Here is a 19,979-nt window from a genome sequence, read left to right as displayed (position 1 = left end):
CATACACCTACCCATCCATCCATCTGCCCATCCATATATCTATCTCTCCATCCCTCCATCTGCCCATCCATTCACCCAGAGGAACATCCCTCCCTCCCTCCCTCCCTGACCTCACAGGCTCTCCCATGTTCCCTGCCATGGCAGGACCCCGGACACCCTGTCCAGGCGATCAGGACCACGTGGGCTGAGCACCCACCCCCTCAGCTGCCCCATGGCCACGGGTGGTCCTGGCACCATCACCCCCAGCTGGGCTGGCAGGACACCACAGAGGTGGCCATTGCTCTTGGGCACAGGACTGTGCAACACCCAACGGGGACAAAAATAGTGCCAGTGACCGCATGGGCCGGCGGCAATTTCTTCATCTCCCGGGCACACGTCAGCAGCGTCCCATGACTCGGAGAAGGGAGCGAGACAGGAAAGAGAGAGGGGGCAGGAAGCTGGTGGCTGGAAGTGTGTGGGGCTGACGTGGGCAGGACGTGTCAGGGCCCAGGCATGGTCCTGCTCAGAACATGGGAGAGCGGGGAACAGATTTTGGGCACAGGATGGGAGCAGAGCCCGGGGGAAGAGGTTTCCACCACGCTCGTGCTGGGTCTTGCTTCATGACCAGGCACACTCTGGGCTGGGGGGGCACTCACATGGCTGCAGCAGGAGGGCACAGCCCCAACCCTGTGCACCCCACTTGGCCACAGGGTGCTGTGCTGCCAGCAAGGCAGGACATGGGGACACAGGGATGGTGTGACAGTGACACCCCCAGGCCTGAGGTCAAGTTTGTGCCTCAGTTTCCCCCAGTTGGACCCAGTCTGGGGCAGGGGGAGGGCAGGAATGTGGGGTGGGTCCCATGCCTCAGTTTCCCCAGGGCCACTGATTTGCTGGGGGCTGCAGCCTTCACCCTTTTTTTCACCCAAAATATGTGGTAGGGGAGCTGGTCACGTCCCAGTCACCTCAGTGGGGCACAGGGAGGGCCATGTCCCCCTGTCCCATCCCAGCCCCTGCCACCTCCACACAGATCAGCTCTGTGACACCCCCCCAGGGCTACACAGAAATAAAAAGAATAGAAATTTTATTGACATCAAAAACTATGTGAAAATACAACTTGGGAGGAGCTGGAGGGGTCACTGTCACCCCTTCATGACAGGTGACATCCAGGGCTGGGGGTGAACCACAGCCCCCCCTCTGCCACCTTGTAGATTTTTGGGGTGCCAGGGGCATCCCCAGAGCTGTGATGCCTTCACCTCTCCATGGGGCTGGTCCAGAGGCACCCATCCACTTGGGACACACAGGGCTTGGGGACACGTCCCCACAGCCCCAGGTTGTCCCCTTTAGCACTGGTGGCACATCACTGCCCTCTTGTGTCCCCTCCACCAGCAGGTCCCTGGGGACACCCACTCTCCTCCTGAGCCCCCCCACCCCACGCAGGCAGGGTTGGAGGCAGAGGATGGCACGTGGGGACTAACCCCACTCCTGCAGGACACTGTCCCACTGCCACAAGGCCACCACGTCCCCAAAGCCACCACATCCCCAGCACGCAGGGAGTGACACTGCACCTGACTCTGCCCCGCACCAGGGGAGCCTTAAAATTGAAAAATAATGAATATGGGGGTGGCAGGGGGTGGGGAGGAGGGAGGACCCCACTGTGCCACCACGCTGGGCCACCCGGCCTGGGGACAGCCGTTATCTGCCGCTGTCCTGCCGCTGCTGCAGCAGCTGGATGACCTCGGCGATGCCCTCTTCGGGGACCTGCCGGGGGGACACAGGGGGTGTCAGCCCCAGGGGACACCCCGGGGCTGGTGGGGGGTCCCCAGGGAGGGGCAGGGGCTCACCAGGGCATGGTCGAAGTTGAAGGTGCTGATGTAATAGGCCGAGATGTCGGCGGCCGCCAACGGCTCTGCGATCTGTGCCACGATGCCACACTCATCTAGGGGGGCAAAGGGGGTCCCAGGTCACTGCCGTGGGGACACACAGGGACAGCAGTGCCCCTGGTGGCACGAGAGGGGACATGGCCACCATGGTCACACTCACCAAAGCCGAGGGGCTGCCCCCCGATCCGCACCATCCGCCACAGCTCCCCCGTGGAGCTGGTCAGCAGCAGGTCACTGGGGAACCTGAGAAAGGAGGGGCTGTGTGTCACCCCCAATCCCTGAGCCCCCAGACCCAGGGACAGAGGGACAGACAGCCCCAGGGATGGCACCCACCGCTTCTGGGTCTCAGCATCCATCACGATGGAGATGTAGCCCTCGATGAGGGAGAAGGAGAAGAAGGTGATGGAGTCGAGGTCCTGGCTGCCGGCACCCGCCTCCCGTGGGGGGCTGCAGAGGGGGAGAGGCACAGGGAGGGGTCACCACTCCCGAAACGGGGAGGAGAAGGGCTTTGTGCTGGCACTGGGTGTTTGAGTATCATGTTGGGATGCTGCAGGGTGAGAGGAGAGGGGACGGGAGCAGGTGCTCCCTGCAGGGTCTGCAGCTTGCAGGTGCTGGATGAGGCAGGACAGGGTGACACCAGGTTTTGGGGCATTCCCGAAAGGCCACAGTGACTCTGGAGCAGTTGAGTGCCATCAGAAAGGACCCCATCACAAAGGACAAAAGGGACCTGGCCAGAAGCATCCCCTCGCCCCAGCACCATTCCCACTGACCTTCCAAACCCACCCCCTCCCGCTTCACAGCAATGGTGGGTTTGTCCCCTGTGTCACCTCGGGGCTCCCACCCCCCGTGGTGGCAGCAGGACCCCCAAGCACCCAGACGACTGCAGCCCCTGGGAGGGCAAAACCAGTTTGGAAAACGCAGCCGGAGCCCGAAAACCCACCAGGAGCGACAGGTGGGACGTGTCACCACAGTTCAGGTGGCACTGGGCAAGGGGCCACCCCCACACCCCCTTCCCCAGGACCCACCTGTGGGAGTAGAAGAGGACGTCGATGAGCATGGTGGCGATGGCGGGCAGCGTGTCGGGGGCCACCGTCAGGACACAGAAGCGGGTCTGGGGGCTCTGCACCGGGTGCAGAGTGGGGCTGGTGGCTGGCAGGGGAATGGCCACACGTCAGCCCTGGGGCAGCTCGGGGACAGTCCCACAGTGCCACCCCGTGGCCACCGCACCCACGTGGAGTCCCTCGGGGAGCAGAGGGGTGGCCCCGGGTCCCCAAGGTTGTGGGTATCACCAGTGGGAGCTGCAGCATCTCCATGGGGACTGGGTGGCCCTGCGGGTCTCCTATGGATGTGGGAACCACCAGTGGGAGCTGGAGCACCTTGTCAGGGACCAAGTGACACTGGGGACTGGGTGACCTGGGGGGGTCCCACAAAGATGCAAGTACTACTGGTGGGAGCTGGAGCACCTTGATGGGGTTCAGGTGGCCTGGGAGGCCCCCAAGGATGTGGGTACCTCCAGTGGGAGCTGGAGCATCTTGGTGAGGACTAGGTGGCCCTGAGGGACAGGGTAGCCCGGGAGGTCCCCCAGATATGCAGGTGCCGCTGGTGGGAGTTGGAGCACCTCAGTGGGGACTGGGTGGTCCTGGGGACAGGTGGCCTGGAGGTCCCCTAAAGATGTGGGTACTACTGGTGGGAGGGGCAGCATCTTGGCAGCGACTGAGTGGCCCTAGGACAGGGTGGTTCTGGGGACAGAGTGGCAGAGTGGCCCTGGGGGTCCCCCAAGGAGGTGGGTACCTCCAGTGGGCGCTGGAGCAACTCGATGGGGAGTGGGTGGCTCAGGAACAGGGTGGTCCTGAACATCCCTCAAGGATACGGGTAGGGGAGCATCTGGGCAGGGACCAGGTGGTCCCAGGGGACATGGGCCCAGTGTCACTCACCCGGTTTGGGCTTGAGGAAGCCATTGCTCACGTCATCGCAGGTGACAGGGACACACTCGCCGCTCTCCTCCCTGTAGATGTCAAACTCCCCCGCCAGCGTGTGGATCACCACCGGCAGGTCCCGCTCCCGCACCTGCCCGGGGGCACAGGATCAGGGCCCGGACTGCCCCCCCTCCCCACAGGCACAGCAGGGTTCTCAGGACAGCCAGCACCCCGGGGTACCAGGTGCCACAGTCCCTGTCCCTCACCAGGATGAAGTCGGTCTGGTACGTGGAGAGCATCAGCACCGAGACGTGGTGCTCGGCCAGCGGCGCGATGACCGAGCGCGCGATCTTGGTGACGCCGGTGGCCTGGCAGCCGGGGGGTTCCCGCCCGTTGGAGACAACACTGAGCACCAGCCATGTGGAATCTGCCACCTGCATGAACTCGGAGGGCGGCAGCTCTGCGAGGGACAAGGGACACTGAGGCAGGTGGCTCCCCGAGGCTCGGCACGGCTGGACACTGTCTGTGCCACGGAGCCAGTGCCAGCTCAAGCACTGCTGTCGCACCATCCCTTGGGAGATGAGTGGAGCCAGGATGGGACCAGTCCCAGGTGTGGGGTCACTGGTGTGGGGACACAGATCAGCCCCATCCCGAGTCAGGGCTCAGCCACTTCACACTGGGACAGTCACAGGGATGAGGGGGTTCAAGGCTACAACCCCCCCAAAACCCAGGATGTCTCTCCTCCCCACAGCAGCACTCTGGGCTGGGTGAAAAGGGGTGTTGGGGTGCACTGCACCCCTAAACTGGCACCACCAGGGCCCTGGAGTTGCCCAGCTCATCCCCTGCCCCCCAGGAGCCCCCAGCCCAGCATCCAGCACCAGGGATGCTCAAAGAGAGTCGTGGTGGGTACTAAAGGAGAAAAGGGGAGAGTAACCCCACTGTTCTGGCAGTGCCAGCACCTGGTGCCAGTCTGGTAGGGAGGGAAGAGCCCAGGCTGGCGGGGCCAAGGACTGCTTCCCAAAAATCTGCTGGTATTGGCAGGGTGGGCACGTGCCAGCTGCTCCCTTCCTGCCTCGAGACCCCTCTTTCTGCCTCCCACTCCCCCTTGCTCCCACCCTCCTGCCCCGGAGAGGGGCTGGCACTGCTGGGAGACCCCAGAAATCAGCCAGGCAGCCGCTCCTCCCTGGGCACCCCTTCCCAGGAAGGGAGAGGGGGTGGGTACCCAAAGGGTCTCCAACCCGCTCCCCCTGCCCGGCAGAGGTGGGAAGCAGCTCCCACAGGAGACCACTCAAGCCCCCAGGCCTTCGGTGGGCACCCAGAGCCCCAGCCCAGCTGAGACCCCAAACTCATCACAGCAGTGTCAGAGGGGAGGTCACCCCAGGAGGGTCCGACACCCATGGCAGGGATCCCATCACGGGGCAGGCTCTGCATCCCATTCCCAAACCGTGGCTCGGGGCAGGGCGGGAGCAGGGCCGGATCCAGGGCCTCGGCGGGTGTTCCCAGTGCCTGTTCCTGTGCAGGAAGAGCCAGAACAGCCTCGGCTCCGGCCCAGGGCCCAGTGCTGGGGAAGAGGCGGGGGGACACGGCCACGGGAACATGGGGACCTGTCCCAGCACTCAGCGCTTAATTGCTTTTCAACACCACCCGGGGCAAGGCTGAGAGCGCGGGCACCTCCCTGGCCCCTGTCACCACCCCAGGGCTCAGTCCTGATCCCCAGGGGAAGAGGGAGTGCAGCCCTTCTCTGCTGGGGGTCCCCTCCAGCCCCAGAGCAGGGGTACCCTGGCAGCCCCCAGCCGTGGGGGGTGCACAGGGCGCAGTGGGGCCGCCGGCTCGCAGGACCATTGTTCGGCACTTCCCGCCCTCCCCTCGGGATTGAGGAATATTTGTCCGCAGGCCCCGAAATAAAACAATACGTGGGGAACAGCTCTGCCTCTGGGAGTGGGGAGAGCCCGGGCCACGGTCCCGTCCCGGAGCAGAGGGAGCTGGGAGCGGGACTCGTCTGGGAGTGCCTGTGGCCGGAGCACTGACCCTTCCTCCTTGGGGCACAGCCAAAGGACACTGTGGCCGGTTCCTGCGGCCCCGGCAGGAAGGTTTGGGCGTGGGAAGCTGGGCCGGATCCGGACCCTCCAGCCCAGCCTGTTGGGCCGGTACCCCCGGCAGGGCGGGTGGTGAAGGTGATGCACGGCTGGGTCACCAGCGGTGGGGACGTCACCAGATGGCACCTCCCGGGGAGAGGGACTGGCTTGGAAGGGATCAAACCTCTCCTGGACACCCCAAAGTCTGGTCCCTGCTGCTGGGAAGGGCTCACTCCTGCCAGTCTGGCTGGGCAAGGATTTGGCCTGCTCTGCTAATGCACCGGCTGGTCCTCACCGAACAGATGAAAGTGGCCATAGGAATGATGGCAGGAGGGCTGGCAGAGCCTGGAGCGCTGCCTGTAGGCATCCCAGGTGGTCCCTGCCCCCTGCCTGGAGCACCTGGGCTTTGGGCTGGCACCGGGCTCTCCGCAGACCATCCCCACCGTGTCACAGCCTGGTCCCACGAGCTGGTGGGGACGCGGCTGTGCCCGGGAGGAGCTGTCGGGGCGAGGGCAGCCACGCCGGGTGAGCCCCGGCCGGGCAAGCCGGTACATCCCCAGCGCAGGCGCCGAGGGAACGGGACGAGCACGTCCCGAGGGAGCCGAGCTACAAGCCGGGACTCGCTCCCCGCGGCCCAGGCGAGGAGCGGGGCTGAGAACGTGCCCAGCTCGTGCCCGCGGTGCCAGCCCACCCTGCGGGGGACGCCGAGCCCACCGCGCGGTACCTTTGAAGCCCTCCTCGTCCAGCATGACCGTGTAGTCCTCGGGGGTCTCTGTCAGGCTGAAGAACTTGCATCTGAATAAGAAGAAATCGGTGCCGGTGATCCCAAAACCGCCGCCGCCTCCCGAGGCCGGGCATCGGGGGAGGAGGAGGGAGGAAGGCCGGTACCGGCAGCGCTGGGGCAGGAAGAGCAGCTTGAGCAGCGGGTGTGTGTAAAGCCAGAGCCCGCGGCGGGCCAGGCTCAGCACCCGCACCCGGTGCTCCAGGATGTGCAGATCCATGGCGGCCGCGCCGCACCGGGATCCGCCGCCGACGCCGCTATAAGGGCGGGCACGGGACCGCCTCGGGACCGCCCCGCTCCGCCCGGGACCGGCTTGGGACCGCCTCGGGACCGCCCCGCTCCGCCCGGGACCGGCTTGGGACCGCCCAGCACCGCTCCGGGACCGCCCAGCACCGCTCCGGGACCGCCCAGCACCGCCCCGGACCACCTCGGGACCGCCCAGCATCGCTCCGGGAGCCGACCTGGCACCGCCCAGGGACAACCCCCCGCACCGCCAGAGGGGCAACCACCCGGCACCCAGGACCAGCCCCCATACAGAACTCTGTGGTGCCCAAACCAGCCCAAATTCAGTGCCCTGAGGTGCCCGGAGCAGCTCCATAACAGAGCCCCGGGGTATCTACACCGGGTGCCGACCCCGAGCCTCAGAGTGCCCAAACCAGACGAAATTCAGCATTCCCGAGGTGCCCAGATGAGCCCCAGCCGGGAGCCTGGGATGCCCGAAGCAGCTCAAACCTGGAGTCCCGCAGTGCCCCCGAGCTGCAGCCCCTGGAGTGCCCAAAGCAGCCCCAGTACAACACCCTGCGGTACCCGGACAAGGACTCACCCACGTCTCAGGGGGCCCAACCCGATCCAGCTCCCTCACTTCCAGTCCAGCCCTGTCAGGCTGGGACTGGACCCACTGGGAGCCTGATGCCAACTCCACTGCCAATCTCACCGTACCCCCCACCCCAGCACCCAGCCAGCCCCTCCACACTCAGCCCCGACCACCAGCCTTGATCAAGGATTCACCCCAGGGCAGTGTGCAGGACCAGGGGGGCACCCAGCACCCGAACCAGAGCCACCCCCCGGGAAAAGGGGGTTTGGAGGGAGGAATGGAGGCTTGGACAGAATTCCTGCCAGCATAAAGCAGGAGCAAGAGAGAGGGCCTAGGCACCGTTTGGGATGTGGGGAGCTGAGCTCTGGGGTGTCACAGGACAAATTAGGGGGTCTTCTGGCTCTGTTCCACCATAGGAGTTGTGTCAGTGGGAGGGGTGGAAAGGTGTTGCGAAGGGAGTGCACTCCATGGCATCGCTCAAGGAACTCGGCATCCACCACTGTCACAAGCTGGGGCAGGTCTCAGCCTCCTCCCATCCCACTTCAAACGGGCAGCCCCAGGGCTGGGCGGAGTAGCAGGGCTGGGTCACCCTCTGTGGTGACACAGCTGTGACACAGGGTGATGGCAGCAGGGCCCTTCCCAGGACCCTCTCCAGCACCTGATTCCTGGGGCTGGAGCACCCAGGGGAGAGAGGGTCTGGGGCACGGTGCCCCCAGAGCTGGAGCACCAAGGGGAGATGGGTTCAGGGTACGGTCAGAGTGTCCAGGGGAAATGGGGTGCAGGCCAGGGTGCCCCCCAGGACCAGGGGACACAGGAGAGGTGGGGCCCAGGGCACGGTGCTCCCCACCTCAGGGCTGGAGCACCCAGAGATGAGTCCAGGGTAGGGTGCCTTCCCAAAGCTCTTACTGGCACAGAAGGAAGTGGGAGGTGCCACTCCTATCCCCACCCCTTGACCCCCCCAGCCCAGGCCGAGAGAGGGTGGGAGCTGGGGCTGCGCCTTTACACACTTGCTTTATTGACCCCTTTGTACAAAACTGCTTTTCCCGCTTATGATACAAAGCCACCCCCGGCCCTGGGGAGGGCACGGGGGGCAGAGGGGACCCCACAGCCAGGGACCACCTGGCTGCTGCTCACCCACCCCGTCACACCTGTGCTGGGGCCTGGGGGTGGCAGTGGTGGGGTGAGCCCTGGCAGGGTGAACGCTCCCCCCGAGCCGTGGGGAGCCCGGGCATCGGGGTGGGGGGCTTTAGCCCTGTGATTGGCATCAAATCCTGCTGCCTCCAGCGCATCCTGCCTCGGTCCCTGTCCTGCCTGTCCTGCCTCGGAGGAATAATAAATAGGCTCAGTGAGTAGGTAAATTGGGTACTACATATAGGGCTACAGCTTGATATATCCTCACTAGATAAAGAGGGGGGGCAAGGGGTCCCCTCGGCTCCTCGCGTACCCCCAGTGCCCTGTGCCAGGCCTAAGTGCTTGGGAACTGGGGCGGGGGCTGCCTGGCTGGCACAGGGTGGGGGCTACAGGAGGGACCCAGGGGGTGATGGGTTGAGGGGCTCTGGGACGGGGAGAAGGGCCTGAGGGGCAGCTCAGCCCCCCAGTGTGGGGAGGGAGCTCAGGTGGCTCAGCCACCCCCTGCCCGGGCTCCCACCGCTCGTGGTGCCAGCACCCTGCGGGGTGGGCACCCAGCGCAGACCCACGGTGTCCCCTTTGGTCACCACACCTGGCCAAGCTCCTGTGGGCACCCCACGGAGTCATACCAGCCCCCCTGTCCCATCCCTCCAGCTCAGAGCCCCCAGCGCTGCGTGCCAGGGGTATCCCCCAGCGTCCTCGTGCCCGGGTCCGTGCGCAGCCCCGCTGAGCCCGGCTGCCCGGGGTGCGGGCAGGGCCCTACAAGTACGTGTCCTCGCTCTCCCGGGAGCTCAGGCTCTCCTTGGACTGGTGGTGGGGGGAGACCTGGGGGTGCAGCAGCTCCCGGGTCGTGCCGGGCGCCCCGTTGCCCTCGGCCCCGGGGCCGTTGGCAGGGCTGGCTGGGGTCTTTTCCCGGCTCTTCTCCTTGCTCTTGCGGGCCTTGGGCACGGGGGCGGGCCCAGGGGGGACGATGATGGAGGGCACGGGCTCCAGCGCCTTGCGGGGCGCGGGCTCGGCCTCGCTGATGGCCTTGGCGCCGTGCAGGCGCGGGGGGGACTTGCACTGCAGCTCCCCGTGCGTCTCCCGCCACTTCTTCAGCTGGATCAGGTGCTCCCGCTCGATCTGACGCTCTGTCACCGGCAGCTCGATGACCTGCAGGGACACTTGTGCCATCAGCATCTCCCCCGGCAGCGACAGGGCCACCAGGGCTGCATGTGGGATCCCACCCAGCGAGAGGCAAGCCCTAAACCAAAAAGCTTTCGGGGGGCTGCCCCCATGCTATGCCCCATCTGCCCACCCAGGGACAGCCCAGTTTGGCAGCGTTGGGCAACTGGGCGGCACTGGGCCCCCTGACCTTCCCCAGCACCTCACCTCCTGCACCAGGAAGGCCTCCTGCATGATTTTGGGGCTGAGGGCCCTCAGCCTCTCCATGGTCTCGTACTGGCCCTGGCAGGACTTGAGCTTGTCTGAGGAGCCCAGTGTGTGTTTGAGCAACACCAGGCCCACCCGGAAGATGATCTTCACCCCTGCAAGAGCAGACATGAGGCAGTGAGTGCCAGGCAGGACAGGGGGACTCTGCCACCATGTCCTTCAAATGCTGTGGGGCACCAGATCCCAGTCTCACTAACAAGACACACAAAAGGGTGGATTTGGGATGCATGTGCCCCCTAATCCCCAGGAAAACAGCCCATCTCCACCCTAGGCCTCAAACCTGCCCTACTACAGGTCCCACGTGCCATGGGGTCATCCCAGAGGAAGAGGAGGACGGTGGGGAACTCCTACCTTCACAGAAGAACATGTCCCAGACGCGCAGGACGGAGCTCCAGGGCAGCGTGCGGGAGAAGGCGCACATGAACCACTCCGTCATGTACAGGATGGGGTCGATCTTCTGCTTGCTCAGGTGCTTGTAGGCCACGGGTGAGACCTTGTGCAGCAGCGAGAAGAGGATCTGCCCATCCAGCTGGATGGCTTCCTGCGAGAACAGGGACCAGCATCCCAGTGAGTGCCTCAGTCCCAGGATCAGCCCCCAGTGCCAGGTCCAGGGTGTCAGCCCACCCTCCACACCTGGCTAAGGGAGCAGAGCTGTGTCCCACTGAGCCCCCCCATCCCTGACTGTGGGATGCCTCTGAGGCCACAGCACAACACAGAGACTGGGAATACCCAGCAACTTCCCAGATCTTTTCTTTCTCCAGGATGAGAAGCTGAGTGAGCTTTTGGCCTGGAGACATAGAATCCCAGAATGGTTTGGGTTGGAAGGGATCTTAAAGCCCATCTCATCCCACCCCCTGCCATGGGCAGGGACACCTCCCACTAGCCCAGGTTGCTTCAAGCCCTGCCCAACCTGGCTGTGGACACTTCCAGGGATCCAGGGGCAGCCACAGCTTCTCTGGGCAACCTGGGCCAGGGCCTCCCCACCCTCACAGCCAACAATTCCTTCCCATTATCCCATCTCTCCCTGCCCTCTGGCACTGGGAAGCCATTCCCCCTTGTCCTGTCCCTCCATCCCTTGTCCCCAGTCCCTCTCTCCAGCTCTCCTGGAGCCCCTTTAGGCCCTGCCAGGGGCTCTCAGCTCTCCCTGGAGCCTTCTCTTCTCCAGGTGAACCTCCCCAGCTCTCCCAGCCTGGCTCCAAAGCAGAGGGGCTCCAGCCCTGGGAGCATCTCCGTGGTCTCCTCTGGACTCTTTCCAGCAGCTCCATGTCCTTCCTGTGCTGTTCCCCGGGGCTGGAGGCAGCTCTGCAGGGGGGTCTCAGCTGAGGGGGCATGTCCAGCCTCTCACCCACCAGCACCCCAAAATCCTTCTCTCCAAGGCTGCTCTCCTTCCCTTCATCCTGCAGACTGTGTGGATACCAGGGATTGTTCCAAACCTGGTACAGCACTCTGCAGGTCCCTGCCACTGCCAAAGGCACCATGAGCCCTTTACTCACCAGCTTCTCACTGTAGTAGCCAGGGAGGTACTTCTCACAGATCTGCACCAGGCACCAGAATGCTTGCTGCAAGCCAAGGGACAGCAGTGAGCAGCCAGGGGACATCCCTGCGGCCCCTCCCTGCTCCCAGGGACCACAGGGGAGGGCGAGAGGAGGCAGAGTACCCCGGGGTGCTTTGAGGTGCCAGGAGCTGAGCACCCCCCAGAGGGACCCCCGCCCTCCCGGCGGTCCCGGCTCTGCCCCGGCCGCGTGCCCGTACCTCGGCCGGCATGTGCATGAGCAGGACGGCGGCGATGGGCGCCTGGGCCTGGCAATATCCCTCCTCCGGGCGGTACAGCGTGTACGCCTTCAGCACCCGGAACAGGTCCTGCTGCCTGCGGAGACACCCCGGGCACGGGGAGCTGGGCACAGGGCACGGATGTGGCCCAGCAGCCTTCCCCACGGATCCCAGGCACGAGCCTGGCTCAGTCCCTGGCTGGGATCCCTTTTGCACACAAACCCAGGGCAATGGAACACAACAACCAGGGTGGTACTCTGGGAAGCTCTGCCCACAGAGGCTACACCGCCCTGGATCCAAGAGTCAACCATCTCCCAGGGATGCTGGCTCATGGTGAGCCATGGATGGGAAACGACCCAGCTGCAAGCACAGAGGCACAGACGCTCCCAGACACACCAGGAACAGCATTTTCCCGGTGAAACAGAGGCCACAGCGGGTCACCTCCTCCCTTTACCCTCCTGCTGTGGCAATTCCCACCTCACCAGGTGTCAGAACCAGTGCCAAGGGTTGTGCCCCACACAGGGAGCTCCTGGGAAGCCACCCTGTTTTCAGGCCATGCCTGGATGCTCTGTGACTCTGGATGTGTAAGGACTGTGGGGTGACAGGGGGACACAGGGGGCAAGAGTGTGGCTGCATGAGCTGGGGCAGACACTGCCCACCCCGTGGCTGAAAAGGACTGGACACACAGGAGCTCCACGTACCCATGGCCTCCGCGTGAGACGAACATCTCATGGAAGGGGAACTGCCGGTGGAGATCCCGCTCGATCACATCCAGCCACTTGGGCTCTCCCGTGAGGAGATCCAGTTCCTGGGGAGGAGAGGATTGGGATGAGCAACACCCCTGGCACTCCCCCGAGATGTCTGGGATCCCAACAGAGACCCCAGCCACGGAGGGAGCAGGAGTCACCCCAGCACTGTCCTGCTCCCTGGTGGTGCAGGAGGGTCCCCGGCAAGGACTCACATCAAACTTGCCCATGTTCTGCTCCAACTTAACCTTGCTCCCGGAGAGGTACTGCCAGGCACGGCCCCGCAGCGAGGGCGGGATCCCCTTCTGGCACCGCAGGCGGATCTGCGGGAAGAGACACAGCCATCAAGGGAAAATCATGGAGCAGCAGGAAACAAAGAGGCTCCTGGGGCAAGATGGGAGCCAGGCCAGCACCATGGCCACAGGCTGGACCCCTGCTGCTTCCTGAACAAGGGGATGAGTCCTTCCATCCCTGGGATACAGGGATGCCAGCTGGGATGGCAGCCAGGGCTGCACCAGCATGGGGGAACAGGAGCCTGGACGAGGCTTTGTGGCTTGGAAACAGCTCCAAACAAGCCTGGCTCTGCCTCAAAGCCAGATCCTGCTGGGAGCTGGAAAAGCAAACACTGGAGCTAAGGTGGGGAATGGGTGGCTCCCTCCACATGGGAAGCACTGGGGATACAGGGGAGGCTCTCCAGCCCCCATCCAGCCTCCCACTCCCCATGGGGCCACGGAGAACAGGGATGTGTGCCCTGCTGTGTCTCAGCCGTTCCACCCGCTCATCCCAGGCAGAAGGGCAGGTCTGGCCCCAGCTCTGCACACAGACAGCTCCCAAGGCCCCAGGGCCAGCTCTGTGCCCAGTCATCCCCTGGTTTCCTTGGCACTGGGCACCAGGCACGACCAAAGTCCAGGCGAGGCAGCTGGTACCTGTGTGGGGAGCTGAGCTGGCTTAACCCTGCTGTGCCTGCACCCAGTGGGGCCAAACCAGAGCTTCCAACATCCCACTCCAACTCCTGGAGAAGTAGCAGCACCATCTCATCGAATCATGGAATGGTTTGGGTGGGAAGGGACCTTAAAGCTCATCTTGTTCCACCCCCTGCCATGGGCAGGGACACCTTCCACTAGCCCAGGTTGCTCCAAGCCCCGTCCAACCTGGCCTTGGACACTTCCAGGGATCCAGGGGCAGCCACAACATCTCTGGCAACCTGGGCCAGGGCCTCCCCACCCTCACAGAGAAGATTTCTCCCCCAATATCCCATCTATCCCTGCCCTCTGGCAGTGGGAAGCCATTCCCCCTTGTCCTGTCCCTCCATCCCTTGTCCCCAGTCCCTCTCTCCAGCTCTCCTGGAGCCCCTTGAGGCCCTGCCAGGGGCTCTCAGGTCTCCCTGGAGCCTTCTCTTCTCCAGGTGAACCCCCCCAGCTCTCCCAGCCCGGCTCCAGAGCAGAGGGGCTCCAGCCCTGGCAGCATCTCCATGGCCTCCTCTGGACTTGCTCCAGCAGCTCCATGTCCTCATGTGTCCTTCTCCCCTCAGTCCTCAGCCAGGGAATGCACCAAGGTGGGCCCCACAAGCCTGGTGCTTTCAGTAGAGTCACCCCACAAAAACCCTGCAAAGCCCCAGCATGGCCTCCACTCCTCATGTCCCCACTTGGGTGGCACATGCCAACTGTGCCAGGGCCCTGCTAGTAGTGGCCAACAGCTCCCAAATCATTTCCAGGCCTCTCCTGCCTGCCCAGAGCTGTGTTTCCCTGTTAACTGGGGAGTAGGTGGTTGTTTCCAAGTGTGGTACCACCACATCTCCGGGGGGTTTGCTGCTCCCTCACCGCAGTGCTGGTTGTTTACCAGGGCAGGTCCCTCTGTGCCGGCAGGAAGCGCGGCGGGCGATGCCCAGTGCTGCCATGAGCAGCTCCGTGGCTGCTGCCGGCTCCTGTTGCCAGCCTGCTCCCCTTCCTGCTGGCCGAGCTGCCAGGAAGGAAACGGCCTCGCTGGGTTTCGGTTCGGCAGCTCCTCCAACTGACCAGGCCCAGCACAGCCAGAGCAGCTCATCCCACACAGGTCCTGCCATTCCCTGCAATCCCACGGTGCCCTTCCAGGGATCAGGAGCATGTCTGGGCTGAGGGACACTGACAGCAAGGTGCAGTCAGAGCACTGCTCACCCTGCCAGAGCACTGGGAGCTGCCCACCCACACGTCTGCCCTCCTTCCAGCACATAGTACTGGCACGGCTCAGGGCCACGAAAGATGTGGGGTCAGGCTCTGCTGGGATCCGGGCCAGGCAGGGAGCATTTTGGGATGCTGGAGCGGTGCAGGTGTGAGCGAGCCTGGCAGGAGCTGGCCCAAGGGATCCCCGGGCTGCCTGCCAACCCCCGTGAGGCAGCCAGAAAAGTCCCAGGGTTTTTTGGAGGCTCAGGGAGCTCCCCTGAAGCAGCAGGGCCCTGCACCAAGCAGGCTCCTGCCAGAGTAAGGATAGTTGACAGCATCCAAGGCCAAGCCTGGCAGCCTTCCCTGAGCAGCCCCAGGGCTCCAGGCACAGAGCAACATTCCAGAGCAGCCTCTCTGAAGCTCCAGGCATGGATTTTTGCTGCAGGACAGACTATACAGCACATCAGCCCCATGGAGACTCACAGGAGCTCGGCCCAGGCACTGCCAGGCGTGGCTGCCAGAGCACGTCCCCCATCCGGAGGGCACCCTGCGGCACACGGCCGGAGAGCGGCGGAAACGGCACGTGGAACAAAGCACCCGCCTGCTGTGGCCCAGAAAGCTCTCCCAAATCCTTTAAGAGCAGCCAAGAAGCAGATGAGGGATTCCAGTGTTGTTCCCCAGGCACCGAGTGGGGACAACACTCCAGGCACACGGAGCAGTGCCAGGAGGCTCTGCCAGTGGGGAGAAGGAGGCAGCACAGCAGCAACCTGGGACTTGCTGCATCCCATCCTGCCTCATCCACAGGCTCAGGGGGTCAGGGAGCACCAACAGACCAAGCCAGAGCCACCCCACCAGGAGTCTCCCAGGGACCCCAGCTCGCAGACCAGTGTCACGCGCATCAGGCTCAGACATTTCCTACATGGAGCTTTTTTTGGTCTACAAGATGCTCAGAACAGAAGTTTCCATGAGCAAACAATTCCCATGGCTGCCTGCAGACAGCCAAAGAAGCCCTAGGAAGGCTCCAGCCCGGCAGGGAACAGTCAGAGGAAGGAGCAGGCTGGCTCAGGGACCACTCAGCCCCTTCAAGCTCCAACTTCCACAGGGAGAGAACAGCCCACTCAAGCCAACAGCATCATCCAAAGGCATCCAGACGTCTGTCTGTGGGGACCCAGTGACACCAGGCTGCCCCAAAGGGACACCGCTGTGCCTGGCTGTCCCTCCCTGACACCTCCTAGGGGAGACATGGCTGTCACTTACCTTCTTGTGTTTCTTGGCCATCCATTTGTCCCAGTTGTTGAGCATATCCAGCCACTTGGACTCCCGCTGTCGGAGCACCTCCAAGGGGACCTCCTCCAGCCTGTGGGATGGGGAGGAAGAGGCCAGTCAGCGTGGTGCCCAGCCCTCCCCTGTCCTCCCCAGCACCCTGGGTGACCCACATGCCCAGCTGGCTGCACCCCCAAGGCTCAGAGCCTGTCCGGGACACACTCAGCAGAGCCGGTGTTTTGGCAGCTGCCGGAAGCGCTTCTCACCCGTGAAATCACCGCGCCAGAGCAGCGGCTCAAACCTCTCGGGAGCAGCCTGCACTGCACCCACCGAGAGCCTCAGCATCCCTAGGGACACGCCAGGAAGGTGAGGAGCGGGGAGCACATCCGGAGCCACAGTGAGGTCGGATCCCCATGGCTGCACACAGAGAGCCAGGGCCATAAGCACCGTGTCACCCGCGCAGCCCCAGCCACGCCGCGCTCCCAGCACCTGGCACTGCTCCAGCCCGGCACAGAGCCCAGCCCAGGGTCCCTCAGGAGGGAGGGGAGTGTTTTCCAGAACGGCTCAGCCCAGCCAGGGAATCCAATTTAACCCTGCAGAGGTAGGGGCAATGCTGCTGTGACGCCAAAGCCGGCACCACGGCCTCCAACCCCCCACAGCACCACCTCTGTGCAGAAACAGGTCACAGGCAGCTCGGGCAGGCCCCAGGCAGGGACATCCAAGAGGAGTAGAAGCTCCTTCAAGCCATCAGTAACGACCTAATGCCTTCCCAGGCACTGCTCCACACTCCCCTGTGGCTGCACCAAGCCCAGGAACAGCCAGATCCTTCCTGAGGACCCAAGGACAACGGTCTGGGTGCTGAGCATCCTCCAGCACCCAGCTCCACTGCAGGACACACAGGACACTGCCTCCTCTCAGATCTCTCTCCACGTCTGGAGCCGGAAAGTGAGCAGCACAGCGCTTCCAGAGCCACATCCAGCTGGCAGCACTGCCCTGCTCCCTGCCCAGCCCTTCCCCACCACGTCCCACCCACCGCAGCGGCTGGGACAGGCGAGGGCGATTGTTCTGAGAGCAAACCCGCTCCCAAGGGATCTGCTTTGCCTGGATCCCCACCCTCCCCAGCACGGCCAGGCCCGGCACGGGGATGGAGGGAACACTGGCCTCCAGCCGGGGCTGCGCGAGGCGTGGGAAGCTCGGGAGCGCGGGATGCTGGATACAGGAGCTGGCTGTGGGCCTGCTGGAGCCCGGCCAGCCCAGACTGGAAGCTGTTCCCAGCTGATGGCTGCTTGGCAGCGGGCAGGGAGCGAGGACCAGCTGCATTTCATATGGCTGAGGCGGGAGGACGTGGTGGGGGCACCCAGGCTAGGAAGAGGCGGGATGCCCTGCGCCGGGAATGCGCTCCTCTGCATCCACGCTGTGGGGGACATCGCCCTCCCCAGTGCCCCCAGACCCTCCCCAGATGCTGGGACACCCCATGTGCCCTCCCTGTGCTATCCCTTCCAGCTAGAGAGACCCCAACTCTGCCAGCCACAGAAGGAGGCCAAGTATTCCCACTCATCCACTCCTGGGACAGACTGCAAGCTGATGAAAGCCCTGGAGCAGGGCAGGACTGGACCCCAGTACACGTGCAGGGCTCAGTCCCCAGTGACTGCAGTCACCACACTGTCAGCACCCCTGGGAGCAGCCACTTGCCTCCAGCACCAGGAGCTCCATCCAGGGGGGTTGCTGCCTGCTGGACCCCAGGGACAGGAACACCCACCCCAGGGACAGGGACACCTGCTCCAGGGACAGGGACACCCGCCCCAGGGACAGCCATAGGGACAACAGCCAGGACAAGTGTCCCCTAAATGTGATGTGTGGCAAGGACAGGGCACAGCACCCCGGGAAGGAGAGGCAACTCCACTCCTGAGGTGTCAAGGGACAAGGTTTATCATCCAGAGCGATGCACCTTGCCCAGAGCCAACGATCCAACCCTGGGTGTCTTTTCACCACACAGCCCAGCCCAGGAACACCCATAGCTTATGGGGGTGAACACTGTGCTCCTCACAGACAGGGAAACCAAGGCATGGCACAGAGCACAGGGGGCAGATCCCAGACCTGCTCCAGGCGATGTCCCAGCGGGAGAGGAGGCGGTTGCCACGCGCCATCCCCGCTGTCACCCTGGCTTTCTCTGGGCGTAGCTGTTAAAGCAGGGCCAGAAAGGCAAACACCAAACACGCCGCTGAACCAGCTCGACAGCAGCACATTCCTGGGTGTCAGCACCGCCCTGGGGCCCAGTGCCTCTGGGTGAGCCTCACTTCCTCCGAGGGCTTCCTTCCCGGAGCGGGGACACGGAGCCTTCAGCAGCGTTACTGACACCGGGTGCCTGGGAGGGCACCACGGCCTGGCCTCCTTGGCTTGACAGTGCCCAAAAATCTACCAGGATCAGCACCTGGAGGTGACCAGACACTGACCCTGGTGTGCTGGCACCTCCTGGATCCCAAGTGGGGGGAACAGCACTTCCCAGCCCTTCCCCCTTACTGGAGCAGGAGAGACAAGGGGAGATAGAACAGCTTTTGAGGCTCTTCATAGAATCATCAGAGCATCATGCAATGGTTTGGGTTGGAAGGGACCTCAAAGCTCATCACATTTCTATCTGCAGGGACACCTTTCACTAGCCTAGACTGCTCCAAGCTCCATCCAGCTTGGCCTTGGACACTTCCAGGGATCCAGGGCAGCCACAGCTTCTCTGGGCAACCTGGGCCAGGGCCTCCCCACCCTCACAGCCAGGAATTCCTTCTCAATATCCCATCTATCCCTGCTCTCCGGCAGTGGGAGGCCATTCCCCCTTGTCCTGTCGCTCCATCCCTTGTCCCAAGTCCATCTCCAGCTCTCCTGGAGCCCCTTTAGGCCCCGGAAGGGGCTCCAAGGTCTCCCCGGAGCCTCCTCTTCCCCAGGCTGATCATTCCCAGCTCTCCCAGCCTCACTCCCTTGTTCACATCCCGGCTGCCGCGGCCTCCGCTGCGGGCACGGGCGATGCCCGACCCAGGCCCCGCTCCGAGCCCGGGGGCGGCGGGGACAAACCCCCCCGGGGCGGGGAGAGCGCGGCGGGCTCGGCCCAGCCCCGGGCCCGGCCCTGCGGGGGCCGAGCGGCCAGGGCGGGCAGGGCCGGGCCTGGGGCGGCTCCTCGGGGTCCCGGCGCCCCTCGCCCTCCGGCCCCTCACGGCCCCACCCCCCCTCACGGCCCCCACTCACGTCCCCTCGGCGCCGCGGCTGCCCACGATGAACCCGAACTTGTCGACGCGCCGCTCCTCGGGGCCGCCGCCGTTGATCTCGGAGTCGGAGCCGAGCGAGCTGAGCTCGTCGCCGCCGGGGTCGGCGAGGCTCTCGCGGGTGCCCGCCAGGCTGCGGCCGCCGGGCGAGCTGGGCCCGCCGCCCCCGCGGCTCTTGGCCATGGCGGCGCCTCAGCGGCGGCGCGGCCGCTCCGCCATGCCGGGACACGGCGGCGGCCACGCCCCGCCCCGGGCCCGCCCCCGCGCCAACGCCATTGGGCGGGAGTGGCGGAGGCACCAATCGGCCGCGGGGGTGGCCCACCCACGGCGCTGATTGGTGCAGAGGGCGGCGGGGAGCTGTCCGTCAAACGCCGGCGGGTGTCAGCCAGGGGCGGGGCCATGGGCGCGAACGGTGGGGAGCGCGGGGGGCGCGGGACTGGGACCAGTATGGGACACACTGGCACCAGTATGGGACACTGCGGGGCTACTGGGACTGGACTGGGACCAATATGAGGCACAGAGGGGCTGTACTGGGACCAGTATGAGCTATGGCAGGGCTGTACTGGGATGAGTTTGAGCCACAGAGAAGCTTTACTGGGACTGTACTGAGACCAGCCTGAGCCACAGTGGGGCTGCACTGGGGCTGTACTGGGATGGTAGTGGGACTCCAGGTCGGCTGGATACTGGCACTGCAGGATGGTTGTGCTGGGACAGCACTGGGGCTGAACTAGGGTTGCACTGGGCACATATTGGGATGGGGCACTGGGGGGATCTGTCCCTGCCCTTCAGGTGACCATGGCCGTGTCA

At 64.5% G+C, this 19,979-nt stretch overlaps 2 protein-coding genes across 2 annotated transcripts; both read right to left on the bottom strand.

Annotated features, from left to right (window-relative positions):
- Positions 1–1,043: 1,043 nt before the first annotated feature.
- Positions 1,044–6,851, bottom strand: CASTOR1 (cytosolic arginine sensor for mTORC1 subunit 1). Its single transcript, XM_027737695.2, has 9 exons — positions 6,739–6,851; positions 6,575–6,645; positions 4,042–4,235; positions 3,794–3,926; positions 2,885–3,008; positions 2,193–2,306; positions 2,020–2,102; positions 1,821–1,915; positions 1,044–1,737 (listed from the first exon to the last, which is right to left on the bottom strand). Exons 1-9 carry the CDS (start codon positions 6,849–6,851, stop codon positions 1,672–1,674), a joined length of 993 nt encoding a protein of 330 aa, XP_027593496.1. The 3' UTR covers positions 1,044–1,671.
- A 1,586-nt stretch (positions 6,852–8,437) lies between these two features.
- Positions 8,438–19,411, bottom strand: TBC1D10A (TBC1 domain family member 10A). Its single transcript, XM_027737694.2, has 9 exons — positions 19,156–19,411; positions 15,916–16,015; positions 12,736–12,843; positions 12,476–12,582; positions 11,757–11,871; positions 11,498–11,563; positions 10,356–10,545; positions 9,945–10,099; positions 8,438–9,725 (listed from the first exon to the last, which is right to left on the bottom strand). Exons 1-9 carry the CDS (start codon positions 19,353–19,355, stop codon positions 9,333–9,335), a joined length of 1,434 nt encoding a protein of 477 aa, XP_027593495.1. The 5' UTR covers positions 19,356–19,411; the 3' UTR covers positions 8,438–9,332.
- Positions 19,412–19,979: the final 568 nt, after the last annotated feature.

Source organism: Pipra filicauda, unplaced genomic scaffold, assembly GCF_003945595.2.
Source record: "Pipra filicauda isolate LSUMZ 115617 unplaced genomic scaffold, ASM394559v2 scaffold520_size808073_pilon, whole genome shotgun sequence".
Lineage (NCBI taxonomy): Eukaryota > Metazoa > Chordata > Aves > Passeriformes > Pipridae > Pipra > Pipra filicauda.
Note: the sequence above shows the minus strand (reverse complement) of the source record. Positions and strands in the feature narration are given on the sequence as shown.